Source organism: Coccomyxa subellipsoidea (genome assembly GCF_000258705.1).
Source record: "Coccomyxa subellipsoidea C-169, whole genome shotgun sequence".
Taxonomy (NCBI): domain Eukaryota; kingdom Viridiplantae; phylum Chlorophyta; class Trebouxiophyceae; family Coccomyxaceae; genus Coccomyxa; species Coccomyxa subellipsoidea.
This window is the reverse complement of record NW_005178025.1, coordinates 1,128,145-1,141,246: the sequence shown is the minus strand read 5'-3', so window position 1 is coordinate 1,141,246 and position 13,102 is coordinate 1,128,145. Positions and strand designations below refer to the sequence as shown.

Sequence of the window (13,102 nt, the reverse complement as noted above, 5' to 3'; positions counted from 1 at the left end):
TTCGCTGTCAGATCTCATTGCGTTTGAGGTGTGTACTACCCATCTAGAAAAGGATGTTGCTGATGTTGCCTTAATCATTTTGCCTTCTGAAATCTGCGTGCTCAAAGCAGGCAACAGGAGTCATCATATCGTAGAGTGCACCTGCATTAATGTTGCAAAGAGCACAATTGTGTTGCCTCTGCAGTCTGGACCCAAGCAATCAGATGCACAAAAGGGTACTGGAGGGGGGGATACCAATGGAACAGAGAAGAAGCCTGATCCTGAGGAGCTTCTGAGGAGAGCGGTGTGCACATTGCCTTGCTAAATTATTTCTTCAGTTTGGCAATACCATGCAGTTCCTTTTAGGATTGGAATCCCTTTCAGCATGTGCTTTGACTACCTTCTTTTCTTTAAATCAGTAATTGTTGAATGCAGACAGCAGCGCTGGATGCAGCACGGTCAGCGCTTGAAGCCAAGCGGCAGCAGTCGCAGCCCCAGCGCTCAGGAACATTCTCATATGCCAGTTCGAGGTGGGCCCTCACCAGTTCCGACACATGTTCGGGACCGCAGATTGCCTTGGCACACAGCCTCGTAAATGCAGGCATTGCAGATGCCAATGAGAAACCAGAGAACTGAGACCGCCGTGACGCTGCCAGTGCCGTTTTCAGCATCCCAGCCCAATTTAGCATTGGGTTGTCGATTGAACTCTCATGTTTTTGGCGCTGCCAGGCGGGATCTGAGGAGCGCGGATGTGTTCCGGCCGGAGGACGACCAGGACGCGCGCCGCGCCGACCTTGAGCGTCTGCTGGCGGCCGACCGGGGCAGCATGTCCTGGGTTGACGAGGTGACCCCTCCCCAGCCCATGATAGCCTTCCCTCACACAGACTCTTGTGCACGCACCTGCAGTCCTGAAATGAACATGGCATGCACCCATCTCACTGCTAAAGAGACTTGAAACTCTTGAGACCTGGGAGACCCACTGATGTGCTGCCAGAGGAGGCAGGGTCTGTAGCGCTGGCTCTTGGCTGCCCTTGGAGGGGCCCAAGTCTGCTTGCGTGCCACTAGCTTCACCTGCAGGTGGAAGCGGCCTCTGCAATCAATTCAAATGTCAACAAGACATGCTGTGCTGCGCAGGAGGCAGAGGTTTCCGGCAGGACCGGCAGCGCACAGCCAAGCTGGTCCGAGGGGTTTTTGAGCGGTGGCAGCGGGGAGGCGGGGCCGAGCGCCACGGAGGAGTGGGTGCCGCAGCTGGCGCGCGCAAACGTGCCTGATGCCCCCAGCGCTGAGCTGGAACTGGCCGAGCGGCCCTCCGGCATGCTGGACTTCCTCTCACAGGTCAGTATCAGGGGAAACAGCCCTTCCCCCTCTGCTGCCTGCTCGGTACTCATTTCTGTTCACGAGTTGGTGCCCCTCCTTGTGCAAGCACCTGTGCGTGCTAGTGCTGGGCTGCGATTAAGCTGCAAGATGGCAGCTTGCAGCTAGCTGGTTTTTGTAGCTAGCCATTGTTGAAAGCTTGGGTGAAGCAGTCAGAAGCTGGGACATGCATGGAAGCTAAGAAGTTGACAGTTGATGAGCGCACACCGGATATTAAATCCAAAGAGCAAGTGCAGGGGTGTTGCCGTTTCATGCTTCTATATTATTCGATTTGCTTTGTCTCGGGTACTGCAGGATGCTCAGGACATAGAGGCTGCCAGGCAGAAGGCGCTGCCGCCGCTGCAATCGGTCATGGACCTCACCTCGGCCTTCCAGCCGCCGCAGAGGGGGGAGGCCCCCGTCACCGCCGAAGCCGCACCATCCTCAGCAGGTGCAGTGCCACTCATTCTTTGGTGTCTTTCCGGTGCGCTGTATAACAGACAAATGCTGTCTCATGCCTTCCTTTGGCTAGTCAAGGAGCCAAATGGCCTCTGTAGAGGGGGTAAGCCATACCCGTATTACACCTAGCCACGCGGCTGAATGCGTACCCGCCATTCTCTCAATCACCCAATAACAGGGAGATGATGTAAAAAAGGTGGGGATTCTTAGAACAAGTGTTTGTGGGTGTGTGCAGGTCAGCTGATGCAGGATGGCAAGGGCCAGCTGGCGGATGGCACCAAGTACCTGCGCGAGAGTGGGGAGGACTTTGGGCCCAATGGCTTCTGGCGGCGCTGGACCTGTCTCAAGGGCGTATCTGCCGCCGGCAAGGTACCCTGCCCGCAACCAACACACCCTCAGCACGTCCCAGAGTGCCTGCTGTTGCAGAAACACACAGATGAAAATACCAGCAACAGAATTTGCCAGGTCTTCAGACTGACTCTGACACTTTCATGCCTGCTGCAGACTGGGAAGAGAGCAGTGTCTCCGAGCTTTCACTAGAAGTCACAGTAGCATTTACGGGTGTTCAAGGCATTTGTGTTGTTTCACAAGTGTGAAAGAGACGAAATCTTCTCACCTACACATCATGACTGCAGCTGTGGCCCACGTTTGTGTATGTGTAATTGTGGCTCCCAGTGTCACAGATGAGGACAGAAGCATGAAAGTGCGCTGTGCTTGTGCTTGATTTGCAGGTGGAGTGGGAGGAGCGGTGGTGGGAGGAGAGCGACTGGGCGGGCATGCGCGAGCTGGGAGCGGAGAAGAGCGGCTGCCGCGCGGACGGCGCCGCCTGGTTTGAGACCTGGCGCGAGGCCATCGCCTTTGACCAGACCAACGGCGAACCTATCGTCGAGCGCTCCGCCCACAAATGGGCCTGCGATGGCAAGGTGCGCTGTGTGCGAGGCTGATGCATGCGACTTGGCACAATGCAACTGAACTGATTTCCAGAGTCCCAGCCACGATGTAACTTTGCGGAATGGCGCAGTGTGTTGTTTTGTAGCTGACATGATGACCCTTAGGGCTGGCCTGCAGCTGGCCTGCAGAGCACTTTTTGAAGCTGCAAGTGGCTGTGCCGTTTGGCAGTTGTCCAGCTGGAAATTTTTTCTTAGACATGCTTCAGAAATTACAGACACAGCAAAGGTTTCCAAATCAGCGAGGCATGTTGGTCATGGTCTGCCGGTTTCAAACAAGGGTGGCTGGTGCGTGCAGGGTGAGGAGTGGGAGGAGCGGTGGGGGGAGCAGTACTGGAGCCTGGGCCGTGCCAACAAGTATGCCGACAAGTGGGGCAAGGAGGGGAACAACGTTTGGCATGAGCGCTGGGGCGAAGACTACGACGGCGACGGCGGCTGCGTCAAATACACTGACAAGGCACGCCACCCCCCATTCCTACCTCCAACAGAAGATGCATTTGCATGTAAACAGTGCGAGCGCCAGGGAGAAAAGGCTGCCTTGCGGCTTGTTTGAGTGCAATATGATAAACATTCCGCCCCAGGAGCACGATGGACCACATCGCCTTTGCATCTCCTCTCCGCACATTTCCACTACTCAGCACTACCTGCTGCATGCGCCCAGCTCTGGCTCTGCACTTTGTGTGGAAGTATGCAGAGCTACATGTATGACATTGAATATGCATGAGTGTGTGGGGCACGTGCGCGCAGTGGGCGGAAAGGTTGCTGGAGGGCGGCGGCAACGAGCAGTGGGGGGACAAGTGGGAGGAGCGCTTCAAGAACGGCGCTGGCTCCAAACAGGTGCGCTACTCACTGCCAACCCTGTGCTGCACACCACAAGCCTCAATGCGCAAGAGAACAAAGCATCCAATGAATGCGGTAGGTTGTGAAAGAAATGAAAGTGGCCTTCTGGTTTGCATGGTGCGGGGATATCGACCATTTGTGAGAAGTAGAGCAATCAATGGACACAATAGCTCAGTCAATTCCATATTGGCAAGATCTGAATGGGAAATTCTGTGATGGCACACGCAGGGCGAGACGTGGACTGTGTCGGCGGGGGGCGACCGCCACCAGCAGTGGTGGGGGGAGGACCATTTTGGCAATGGCTGGGTGCGCAAGCACGGCAACTCCAGCACAGGGGAGCAGTGGGATGTGTCGGAGCAGATGGACACCTACTACAATCCCATCCCCCACTTTGGCTACAAGCTCGCATTGGACCACTCCCCAACTCTAAAAAATGTGCCCACTCTGCCCCGCGGCGGCGACGAGCTCGGCTCGGGCATTGACGACCTCTGAGAAGGGCGATCTGAATGAGATCCTAGATATTAGAGTGAGTTCTCAGATCTGCCAGGCTCTGGGCTACCAAGGGGGTGAAAAGATAGGAAGAATTGCTTCTTGTGCTCCCCTTGGAACCATGCACTTGGTCCCGCTGGTGTACTGTACTGAGGTTTCTGTGAAATGTGATTTAGAGTGCCATTTGCCTTGTTGAGAGGCTTGAGATTTGGCAGCACTGCTATTTGCGTCAGAGGCGACAACAGAGAAACCTGATATGTTTGGTTGGTGGACGGCTGCTCATCTTGCAATGATTCAGATCAGTTGGTGACTTCCGGTGGGTCCTTGTATCGCTAGCATGATGTCAGGATTGTAGAGTCTGGTTGTATGCAGTGATATGTAGAATCTCTCGACTAGCAGAGGCTGATAGGAGACACCTGGGCTGGCAGTTTGCAGTGAGCTGCACATTGCTGTGCACCTTGTACGAAAATAATTACCAAAAAGTATGTTATTACAATGTTGACTTGGAAAACATTCTGCTCCCGTAACGATACTGCTCATAACAGCACAAAGCAAAATCTCCACTGGAGCGATCATTTTTTCAGGATCGATCCAACCGAACCGCGATGGTACTTTGCTGATGCTGCTCTCATAGCTCAACTCAGACAGTACTCACTGATGCTTGCGCTGCTGCCACTGCTTCACAACCTGAAATCCCTCAGAACAGAGCTGCTTCAGCGCCGTGTTGAGCCGGATGGCAGCCTCCTTGAAGGCTTCTGGCTCCGGCTTGCCAAAGGCTATGCGCACATAGCCAGGGCAGCCACAGCCCGAGCCAGGAATGACGCTCACTTTGTGTTCGTGCACCATCCAGGTCACCACTGCTTTGTCATCCTGGCAGCCTGCATGGCATGAGATTACAATGTGAGGCTTGATAACGATCTGATCTTTACCTGATCTTATCTGATCTTTATCTGATCTTCATCTGATATTTACCAAGCAGAGACTCCAGCCTTGGTGCTGCTGGAGTTGTAGTTGTAAGGTACTAAAAGGCACTTAGTACAACTGTGCTGCCGCACCTGAGATTTGCTTCCCTTGCCAATTCGGATTCTTAAGTACGGGAGCAGCAAGCATTTCTACAGTTGACATGGGATGAGAGGCACACTTGGAGGAAGCCTGGCCCATATGTAGATGGCATCCCCGCCATAAATACCATCGCCCAGTGTCCCCAACGGAGCCAGAGCCTCCAGCAGTGTCTGCCTGCGCCACGCAGTCATCCTCCCAATCAGGCTCATCCTCATCATCAGTCACACTTCATAATTGCAAGTTTATTGCAGCGCAGGTTGTCTTGCAGGTATAGGCACGCTTAGAATATTACATCTGAGGGGATGCACAGGTGATGGCTGCCACCTGTTCTGCTCCAGGCTGGCCATTTGGGAGACCACCCACGGCTTGCCAGCAGCCAGAGCCCCGAGGGCAACCTTCTGGCTCATGTGTGCACTGTGGATGGGCACGGTGTCCTGCACCTTCACCAGCTGAAGCCCCAAGTAATCTGAGCCATCAAAGTTTGGGTATGCAATGTAGCCCACTCGCCAGCCCATCAGACCGTGCGCCTGCAGCATGCACACAAGGAGCTTCAGGAGAGGCTCGCTGCCATAAGGGACAATTTTTACTAGACTCTGAATTAAATGCATATATTGCGATATATGACATGGAAGTGCACTGCCTGCTAGCATACACAAGCAGTCCTCCATTGTCTGGTGTAAATAAACGCAATGGCACATGTTAGCACAAGTTTGCCTTTGCATTTCTCTCAGTACTGCAGAGGCACAGTGCCGGAATTTGTTGCGGAATACATGGAGTTTACTGGGGGATTACCTTTGAGAAAGAGAACAGATGGAGGACATGTGGTCCGCTGGGGCAGTAGTGCTCCTGTCCGCTGAAGAGGAACTCCTCATACGTCTCGTCGAGGACAAGCCACGTCCCAGCCGCGGCTGTCATCTCTGTGAGACGGTCCAACTCCTCTCTCGACAACGTTATTCCTGCAAGCACACACCCGCCTTCTTGAATTTTGCTTCACAATTGCATGCCCGCTCGCCCTTAGATACCTTGCACATTGCTGTCGGATGGCACTCATCATTTCTGAAATATGTTGAAGGATTGTAATCCACAAAGTCCAATCTGGCATCCCACATCTTTGAGTTTTTAGAGGATTTGACTTGGCTCTAATCCACAATATGCAATCCAGCCAGGGGGATGCTAAATGTATCTTGTATTCCCTTGTTCCAGCATCTTCAAGGGGTAAAGCAAGACCTGTGGGGTTGCCGGGGTTGACAACATAGACGAGCTTGGGGGGATTAGCCCCCTCCAGCTGATCCTGCAGCCAGTCAAGGTCCGGGCGCCAGGTGTCCAGGTGGCTGGGGCCAAATGCCACTGTCTGCCCACAGCCGGTCATCTGGAGAGCCATGAGCGCATTGAAGTAGTAGGGCTTGAACAGCACCGCTCTGTCTGTGGGGTCCAGCAGTGTCAGCATCAGACTTGTCAGCCCCTGGTTCGCCCCTGCTGTCACAATGACGCTGTACTGCACACACAAGATCCGCACTCACCCCCTGAGTAGCATAACTATTCTTACTCTTACATGCCTTTATGATCCATGACACTGGAAAGGCTCACTTGATCAGGATCACATGCTGAGTGTCCTAATTAAGTGGGCTGAGAGGAGATGATCGGAAGCATGGTATTGACTGCTCATGGGCGAGATGGCAGCTCGCAAAACTAACATGCAAAGAGTACTTACCCCATGAAGGCCGTTCTGCTCCTCGATCTTGGTGTGCAGCGCGGCGCGCAGCTCTGGCATGCCCTCATCGGGCCCATACTGGCTGTATGCAGGGTCGCTGCAGGCCTGCTCAGCTGCCACGGCTATGGCCTCCCGAGGGGGTCCCCAGAATACCGCCCCTGCAGCCTCCATCTTATCAGCATGTGCGTAGCAAGGGAACCGTAGCGCTGCACAGTGCTGCAAATAGTTGGCTTGTCATGATGCGCAATTAATGGGACAACCAGGGCAAACCTTGTGCCAGGGATGCAACGCCCTGCACTCCGCCAATGAGGCGGCGGGCTTGCACCATGACTGGATCATCTGTGCTTCTTACTCGTTTTGACACCTGCAGAGCCCTTTCCTATTTACAAGAGTCTGACGTAATGAACCCGTTGTAGTATTCCTCACGCTCGTTATTTGAGGATAAATATGCCATGTGGTATTAAAGTGACAAACCTCAGGGCTCCTCGATCTGCTGTTGTGCATAGTTGCAGCTCCAAGGTTCACGATCCCACCATTCCCATCCCTTGGATGGCCAGATATGATCTTGAGCATGTGTTCAAGATAGGCCCAATAAATGCAAGCTTGGATATTTGTACGCTGTGATGTGAGCAAATAGGAGATAAGAGGGAGCCATACTCGTTGATCACTGCCAGCGCTCTGCGTGAAGCCATCACAAATTTGCCAAAGCTGGGAATTCTCATAAACCTCCCCAAAAGACGCGCCTTTGTTCAATTGCTAACAAGAAATGGGGAAGTAGTACAGTCACCTCCTAGAAAAATCGCATCAAAACAGAATACTTTCCAAAACATCCGGTTCATCTGCAGCTTCGCACAATGACTCAGCGAGTGACGTGCACGTGGGTTGTCGTGGGTGCACTCCAGGAAAAATCCATGAAAAATCATGATTCTCTAAAAACAATCCTCATCAAAGAGCTTGTGCTGGGACAGATCAAAAGGATCAGGTTGTGGAGACAGCGCAACCCATCTTCTACGCACAGTCAAGATGGTGTCGTTTGCAGTTGCCACGGTCGGCTTGCTTGCATTTGTCGGGTTTGCCACCTCCACGAGTGCTTCCCAAGGTGATTAACATTTGCTCACCTTACAAAAGTTTCTTTAGCAATCGCTGTGTGCGCACAACGTTGAAACGCAGAGGGTTCCATAATAGCTGCTGTACTAGGTTTCGAAGCTGTCGTCGCAGTGGACCCCCTATAAGCTAAGACGAAGACAAGAATGGTCATCTTCCGTTACCCTTTGATCAGCCTTGAGATTGCTCAAGTTTGAAACCGTGACAGTCGATCAATCGCGTTCCGTCTTTTGTAGAAGTCATTTTCCGAAAGGGAATATTTTGTGTTTGGGCCTTCTCTACTTTTCAAAATGTGCACCATGTGCGCATTTGATTCATCGTGCCGAGTGCGCGTGGATTCTGTGGGGACAGAGCTGCCATAGAGAGACGACTGATGTTTTAGTCACAGACGGTGTGATTGTGTTTCTTCTAGTGTGAAAGGCTTAGGACCGATGCCATCCCCTATATTAGCTTCTAGATCGTTTTCTTGAAACATTTGCTTTCTTGTACCAGCTATCGTAGCCCGCAGAGTTCTAGTCAGCTAACACAGAACAGGCGCTGCCGACCTCACGCGTTCTCCGATACATGACGGCCTAGCTTCGCGAAGGCATGATCATCAATCTCCCATATGGGATGTACGTGCTGCCGATCACATGCTGGACGCACTAACGGGGCCTTCGCCGAGCGTTCGGTTCACCCATCTACCCTGAGCGATGCCCTGAAGCTGCCACTCTGCTGTGCAGGCCGTGCCATGCTGGCCGACTCCATGATGATGAGCACGATGGCGCCGGCCCCAGGCATGGACATGTCCATGGCCATGGCCCCTGCCCCCGGAATGATGATGCCCATGACCTTCAAGCAGCCTGCGCTGCCATACCCTTACACCGCCACAGAGCCCTTCATTGACAACCGCACGAACACCATTCACTTCACCAAGCACCTGGCCACCTACTACACCAACCTCAACACCGCTGCATCCACCAACTCCAGCCTGGCGGTGCGCCCATCGCTCCTGATAGTCATCGTTGCTGCAGGAGAATCAAACAATCACACAAGCCGGCTAGTCATTATATTGACAGGGCAGCCTAATACCAGGCAAATGTCCCCTGGAAAAGGGCCCCACATGGCTGCAGAAACACAACACCACCCGCTTGTTTGGGTGCCCACAATTTTGAAATTTAAATCTTTCACCTGCTTGTATCCCCAGATCTTGGCTGCAACACAGTGGAAGTTGACACCAGAAATTTAGCGCTGCATGTGCTGGTCTGCCATGTGGCTGTGCGGAGCATGCAAGAGTTGCAGCGGGTCTGCAGATGCTCACAGGTTTAAAGAGCGGTTGTGTGCTGCACAGATGATGAAGCTGGAGGATGTGATCCCCGCTCTCAACATGGGCACGCCCAAGGTGATCCGCAACAATGCTGGCGGCATCTACAACCACCTCATCTTCTTCAAGGTAAACTCCCTGCGCTCCATACTATGCCTACCTGCCTGACCCAGTAATGAACTTTGCATTTCTGCACACTCCTGGGCTTGTGATTGATTGTCGCCTGCTGTCTTGTAATAATGTCAAGACACTTATTGTACGCTAATGGACAAGTGCTAATGCAAGTCGATACCTGCCCTGGTTGTTCAATCTGTGGCCTATCATGTGCTTGGCGTTGCTTTTGATCGAGCTGACAGGGTTTGCTTGGTGCTCATGGGATGTAAATACCTCTACCTATTATCAAGCTGACAGGGACTGCTGTGTGCTCTTGCGCAGACCCTGATGATGCCCACAGAGATGACCAACTCGACCAACAACACCATGCTACCCGCGGACATCGCCGAGTCGATCAACAACAGCTTTGGCAACTTCAGCGCCTTCAAGAAGAACATGACCGAGACCGCTTTGGGTGTCTTTGGTAGCGGCTGGGCGTGGCTCACATACAACCCCAAGACCAAGGCTCTGGCTGTGGAGCCCACCGCCAACCAGGACAACCCCCTGTCCTCGGGCCTGGGCTACTCCGGCAACACCCCCCTGCTGGTCAGCCCCTGCCTGCCCCTGCTTCTGCTCTGCCTTACATGACATGTGGGCAGTGGAAGACTGCCCACAAGACCAATGAGCCTCAGGGGGCTCCCAACAGGGCTCTAAAATGGATTAGTGAAGTAATGATAAGTTAAAATATGTATTACAGTACCAACTGTCAGGTGGCTCCTACCAAGGGTTGTCAGATTGAAGCAAGCGGAGATTCAACTCTTGAATGCAGCGGTTTGTGAAGAATCTTCAGGGTCACGAGCTTCATTTGGCAGGGTGTAGTGCAAATGGTTGTCACCACAGGATTGCGCAGAATGCACTTGGATCTTGACTGGTCTGCATGGATGTGGCAGGGCATTGACGTGTGGGAGCACGCATACTACCTGAAGCACCAGAACGTGCGCGCCAACTACATCAAGGACTGGTGCGCCACATTCTTTTTGCTTGCTGATGCCAGACAGACCTGGTCCTGTGCCTATCTGAGACTTGTTCATCTAGTAAACTCCCAGCTAGCGCATCTCAGACATCGTGTAGAGCTGATACAAAATGCATGGAACAGGCAGTTCTGCTGATCCTAGTAGATGCACTTCTAGATACTATCAAAATTGGAAGTGTGGTGAGAATTGGGTGATTTCTGCTGCAGGTTCATGGTTGTGAACTGGCCTCAGGTCAGCGCCAATTACGAGGCAGCCAGGGATGGCGACATGTCTAAGCTGACCTCCTACGCCTCTTCCTGAATCCACAATGCATGAAGTCTTTACGAAGTATTTCACTGGTTGCTTCACACTGGGGAGTGCGTCTGTCTTGACGAGGTCCTGGAGACTACTGGTCTTTCTAGGTTCTGGCAGCACGCATTGATGCGCCTGCGCTAAGATGATATTTCTGTGGGCCTGGTGGCTCAGCTGCCCCCAGCGTCTTTTACAGGATAATAATGCTCTGGAGGAGATACTTCCACCGCACAGATGACTGTCTGTGAGCATCCGCCATTGCAGGTTGCTTGAATGTGGCCATTTCATTTCATATTGGGTTGCCTTGTATTTATTTGCCAGTCTTTTAAAGTGATTGCCAGCTGAGGGATGCTCTGGCTGCCCATTGCGATTGATCGCAGCACGATGATGGGTTCTTTCTGGGTATTTTTGTATATAGAGGGAATATTCAAGTCATTTGTAAGACTTGTTTGCTTCCTTAGAAAATTAATCACCATGACAACTGTGAAGTCAGCCAGTGAACAGATCCATTGATGGTGGGCGAAAATGGAACAAGTCACCATATAATGCACTGTCCAGTCAAATCTACCCTGCATTGCACTGTGGCCAGCGCCAGCAGCACTTGCTCTTGAAGGAACGATTAAAGAGGACTCAGTAGTTCATAGATGGTCCTCCAAAGGCATGGACATGACGGCTGCATGGAGCCCTAGTGCCGTCATGGTGACAGCTGCGCTGCACAGCTCGACCTGCGGTCCAACAGGTTGCAACAATTGTGCGCCATCACCACTGATGCATGCATGCACTGCCGGCGGCCGGAGTGAATGCAATGCGGTGGTGGCATGGCTGTAACAATCCACAGTGGAAAAAATAACCCGCTGCATTGTTCCAAAATGCGAACTTCTTCTGCTCTTTCTGCACGCCTGGCATTACCAAGAGTTTGGACAAAGCAGTCCATGCTTGCATGGTGCCAGATCAGGACCACTGTACGGTCCAGGAACTGCTCCTCTGCTATGCACCGTTGTTTGCAGCTACAACATTCTTGGCAAGATCACAACCTTGCTGGGGACGTTTAATCGGTGCAAAATGACGTTCGCACCCCTTTCACAGGTTCGATTGGTCACGATTCTACTGTGCTGGTCTGTGGTTTCTGAAAGTCCTGTCTAAGATTTGTGTTATGGACAATGAAGCCATACTTATTTCTTGCCGTGGGCCATAATACAGATTTTCAAAATTCGCATTTCCTTGTACAGGTTGTTCCTCCAACGATTGCGGCCTTTGCCCTAGCAGGAGTTCTGCAGTGGCTTCAGGCAAGGGGCCCCTTGATATGGCAAGAAAGAATTTAATAAATTCCATCAGATGAATACAAATATCCATTCGAACCACTGACCAGGGGCACATTACCACTGTCTTTGCTATTCCAGGTTCATGGAAGAGTTCTGGGTGGAAGGGAGCTGCACCAGATCCCAAGCTTCGATGGGAAGTGGAAGGAGGCAGAGAAAGAGAGGTTTCTGAGCATGGTGGGTGCTCTTGTCCTGTGCGAATCCTCCAGCAGCTCTTGACTGACTTCTTCTTTCTTGCCAGTTGTAGGATGGCTGCGTGTAACTTCAGGGTTTGTCTCAAGGTTCTTCATTTTTTGGTAATTCTGATGTCAGTGCACAGTAAATGCTGCTCAGCTGCTGAGCTCGCTTGGTGTGCAGGACCGGGAAGGGGCTCCTGATGAGCCCATCATCATGAACCCACTGAGGCATGAGATCCCTGCACACATCCGCAATGCAGAGGACCTGAAGAATCTTTGAGGCCTGCACTGCTTGGGCAGCACTGTACAGGACTATGAAAGGGGATAATTCTGGATGCACTCCGCTAAAATCTGCATTAATTCTGGTGGGGACTGCAAGAGTTTCATTGGCTTCAAATCGGCTTGCTAGTACTCTGGTGTGTCAAGTTGAACAGGGCAGGTGAAATGCCCTTTCAAATGTAATGAAATAGAGTCCAACCCAATTAAAAGTTTGAGGTGCTTCAAGCAAGGCGTATGCATGCCATGCGTGCATACTCTGGCTGCTTGCTCTTACTGACGGTTGACAACCTGAGGAAGGACAGCGCTTGGATTATCTCTTGCAAGTTCTTGCGATCGGCGAATTTGAATTTGCTGTCAAACGGACGGACAGCTGCCACAGTGATGCACATTAGCTTTCTGACTGACTCCATCTGAGCGTGCTGTCCTGAACAGATAGACTCTAGCTGGCAGCGCTTCCGAAGTCATGCTAGAAGCGCTTCCGAAGTCAAGCTTTGGCAGGAGCTAGCTAGCTAGCTATGATAGCACCGGTCAACACGGATGATGTGATACTGCTGACTCGGAGTCAAATGCTTGAGCGCATTGTGGCAGACTCTTCTCTGGATACATGGCAAAGCTGCAAGAATTCTTCGAAGCACGCTTCATTCTTGGCATGACATTCTGGGC

General features: G+C 52.2%; 3 protein-coding genes across 3 annotated transcripts; 2 read left to right on the top strand and 1 right to left on the bottom strand.

Annotated features, from left to right (window-relative positions):
- Positions 1–2,034: 2,034 nt before the first annotated feature.
- Positions 2,035–4,070, top strand: COCSUDRAFT_19282 (hypothetical protein; the record flags this gene model as incomplete). Its single annotated transcript, XM_005644245.1, has 5 exons — positions 2,035–2,160; positions 2,523–2,723; positions 3,043–3,177; positions 3,486–3,575; positions 3,807–4,070. The coding sequence occupies 5 exons, from the start codon at positions 2,035–2,037 to the stop codon at positions 4,068–4,070; spliced, it is 816 nt and encodes a 271-aa protein (XP_005644302.1).
- A 471-nt stretch (positions 4,071–4,541) lies between these two features.
- On the bottom strand, positions 4,542–7,625 carry COCSUDRAFT_34233 (PLP-dependent transferase). The gene is made up of 9 exons (XM_005644244.1): positions 7,498–7,625; positions 7,315–7,384; positions 7,111–7,204; positions 6,841–6,998; positions 6,357–6,624; positions 5,922–6,085; positions 5,454–5,656; positions 5,209–5,303; positions 4,542–4,945 (listed from the first exon to the last, which is right to left on the bottom strand). Exons 1-9 carry the CDS (start codon positions 7,530–7,532, stop codon positions 4,719–4,721), a joined length of 1,314 nt encoding a protein of 437 aa, XP_005644301.1. The 5' UTR covers positions 7,533–7,625; the 3' UTR covers positions 4,542–4,718.
- Positions 7,626–7,863: 238 nt separating this feature from the next.
- Positions 7,864–13,003, top strand: COCSUDRAFT_48855 (hypothetical protein; the record flags this gene model as incomplete). The annotated part of the gene is made up of 7 exons (XM_005644243.1): positions 7,864–7,939; positions 8,667–8,920; positions 9,275–9,376; positions 9,683–9,946; positions 10,291–10,361; positions 10,581–10,605; positions 12,342–13,003. The coding sequence occupies 7 exons, from the start codon at positions 7,864–7,866 to the stop codon at positions 12,438–12,440; spliced, it is 891 nt and encodes a 296-aa protein (XP_005644300.1). The 3' UTR covers positions 12,441–13,003.
- Between the last annotated feature and the right edge of the window lie 99 nt (positions 13,004–13,102).

Excerpts from the sequence above, each read along its gene's own strand:
- COCSUDRAFT_34233 (XM_005644244.1), bottom strand. The coding sequence starts at position 7,532 with ATGGCTTCACGCAGAGCGCTGGCAGTGATCAACGA. Across the intron at positions 6,086-6,356 it reads CAACCCCGGCAACCCCACAG|GAATAACGTTGTCGAGAGAG; the intron begins GTCTTGCTTTAC and ends GTGTGCTTGCAG. Across the intron at positions 5,657-5,921 it reads ATCTGTTCTCTTTCTCAAAG|GCGCACGGTCTGATGGGCTG; the intron begins GTAATCCCCCAG and ends TGCATGCTGCAG.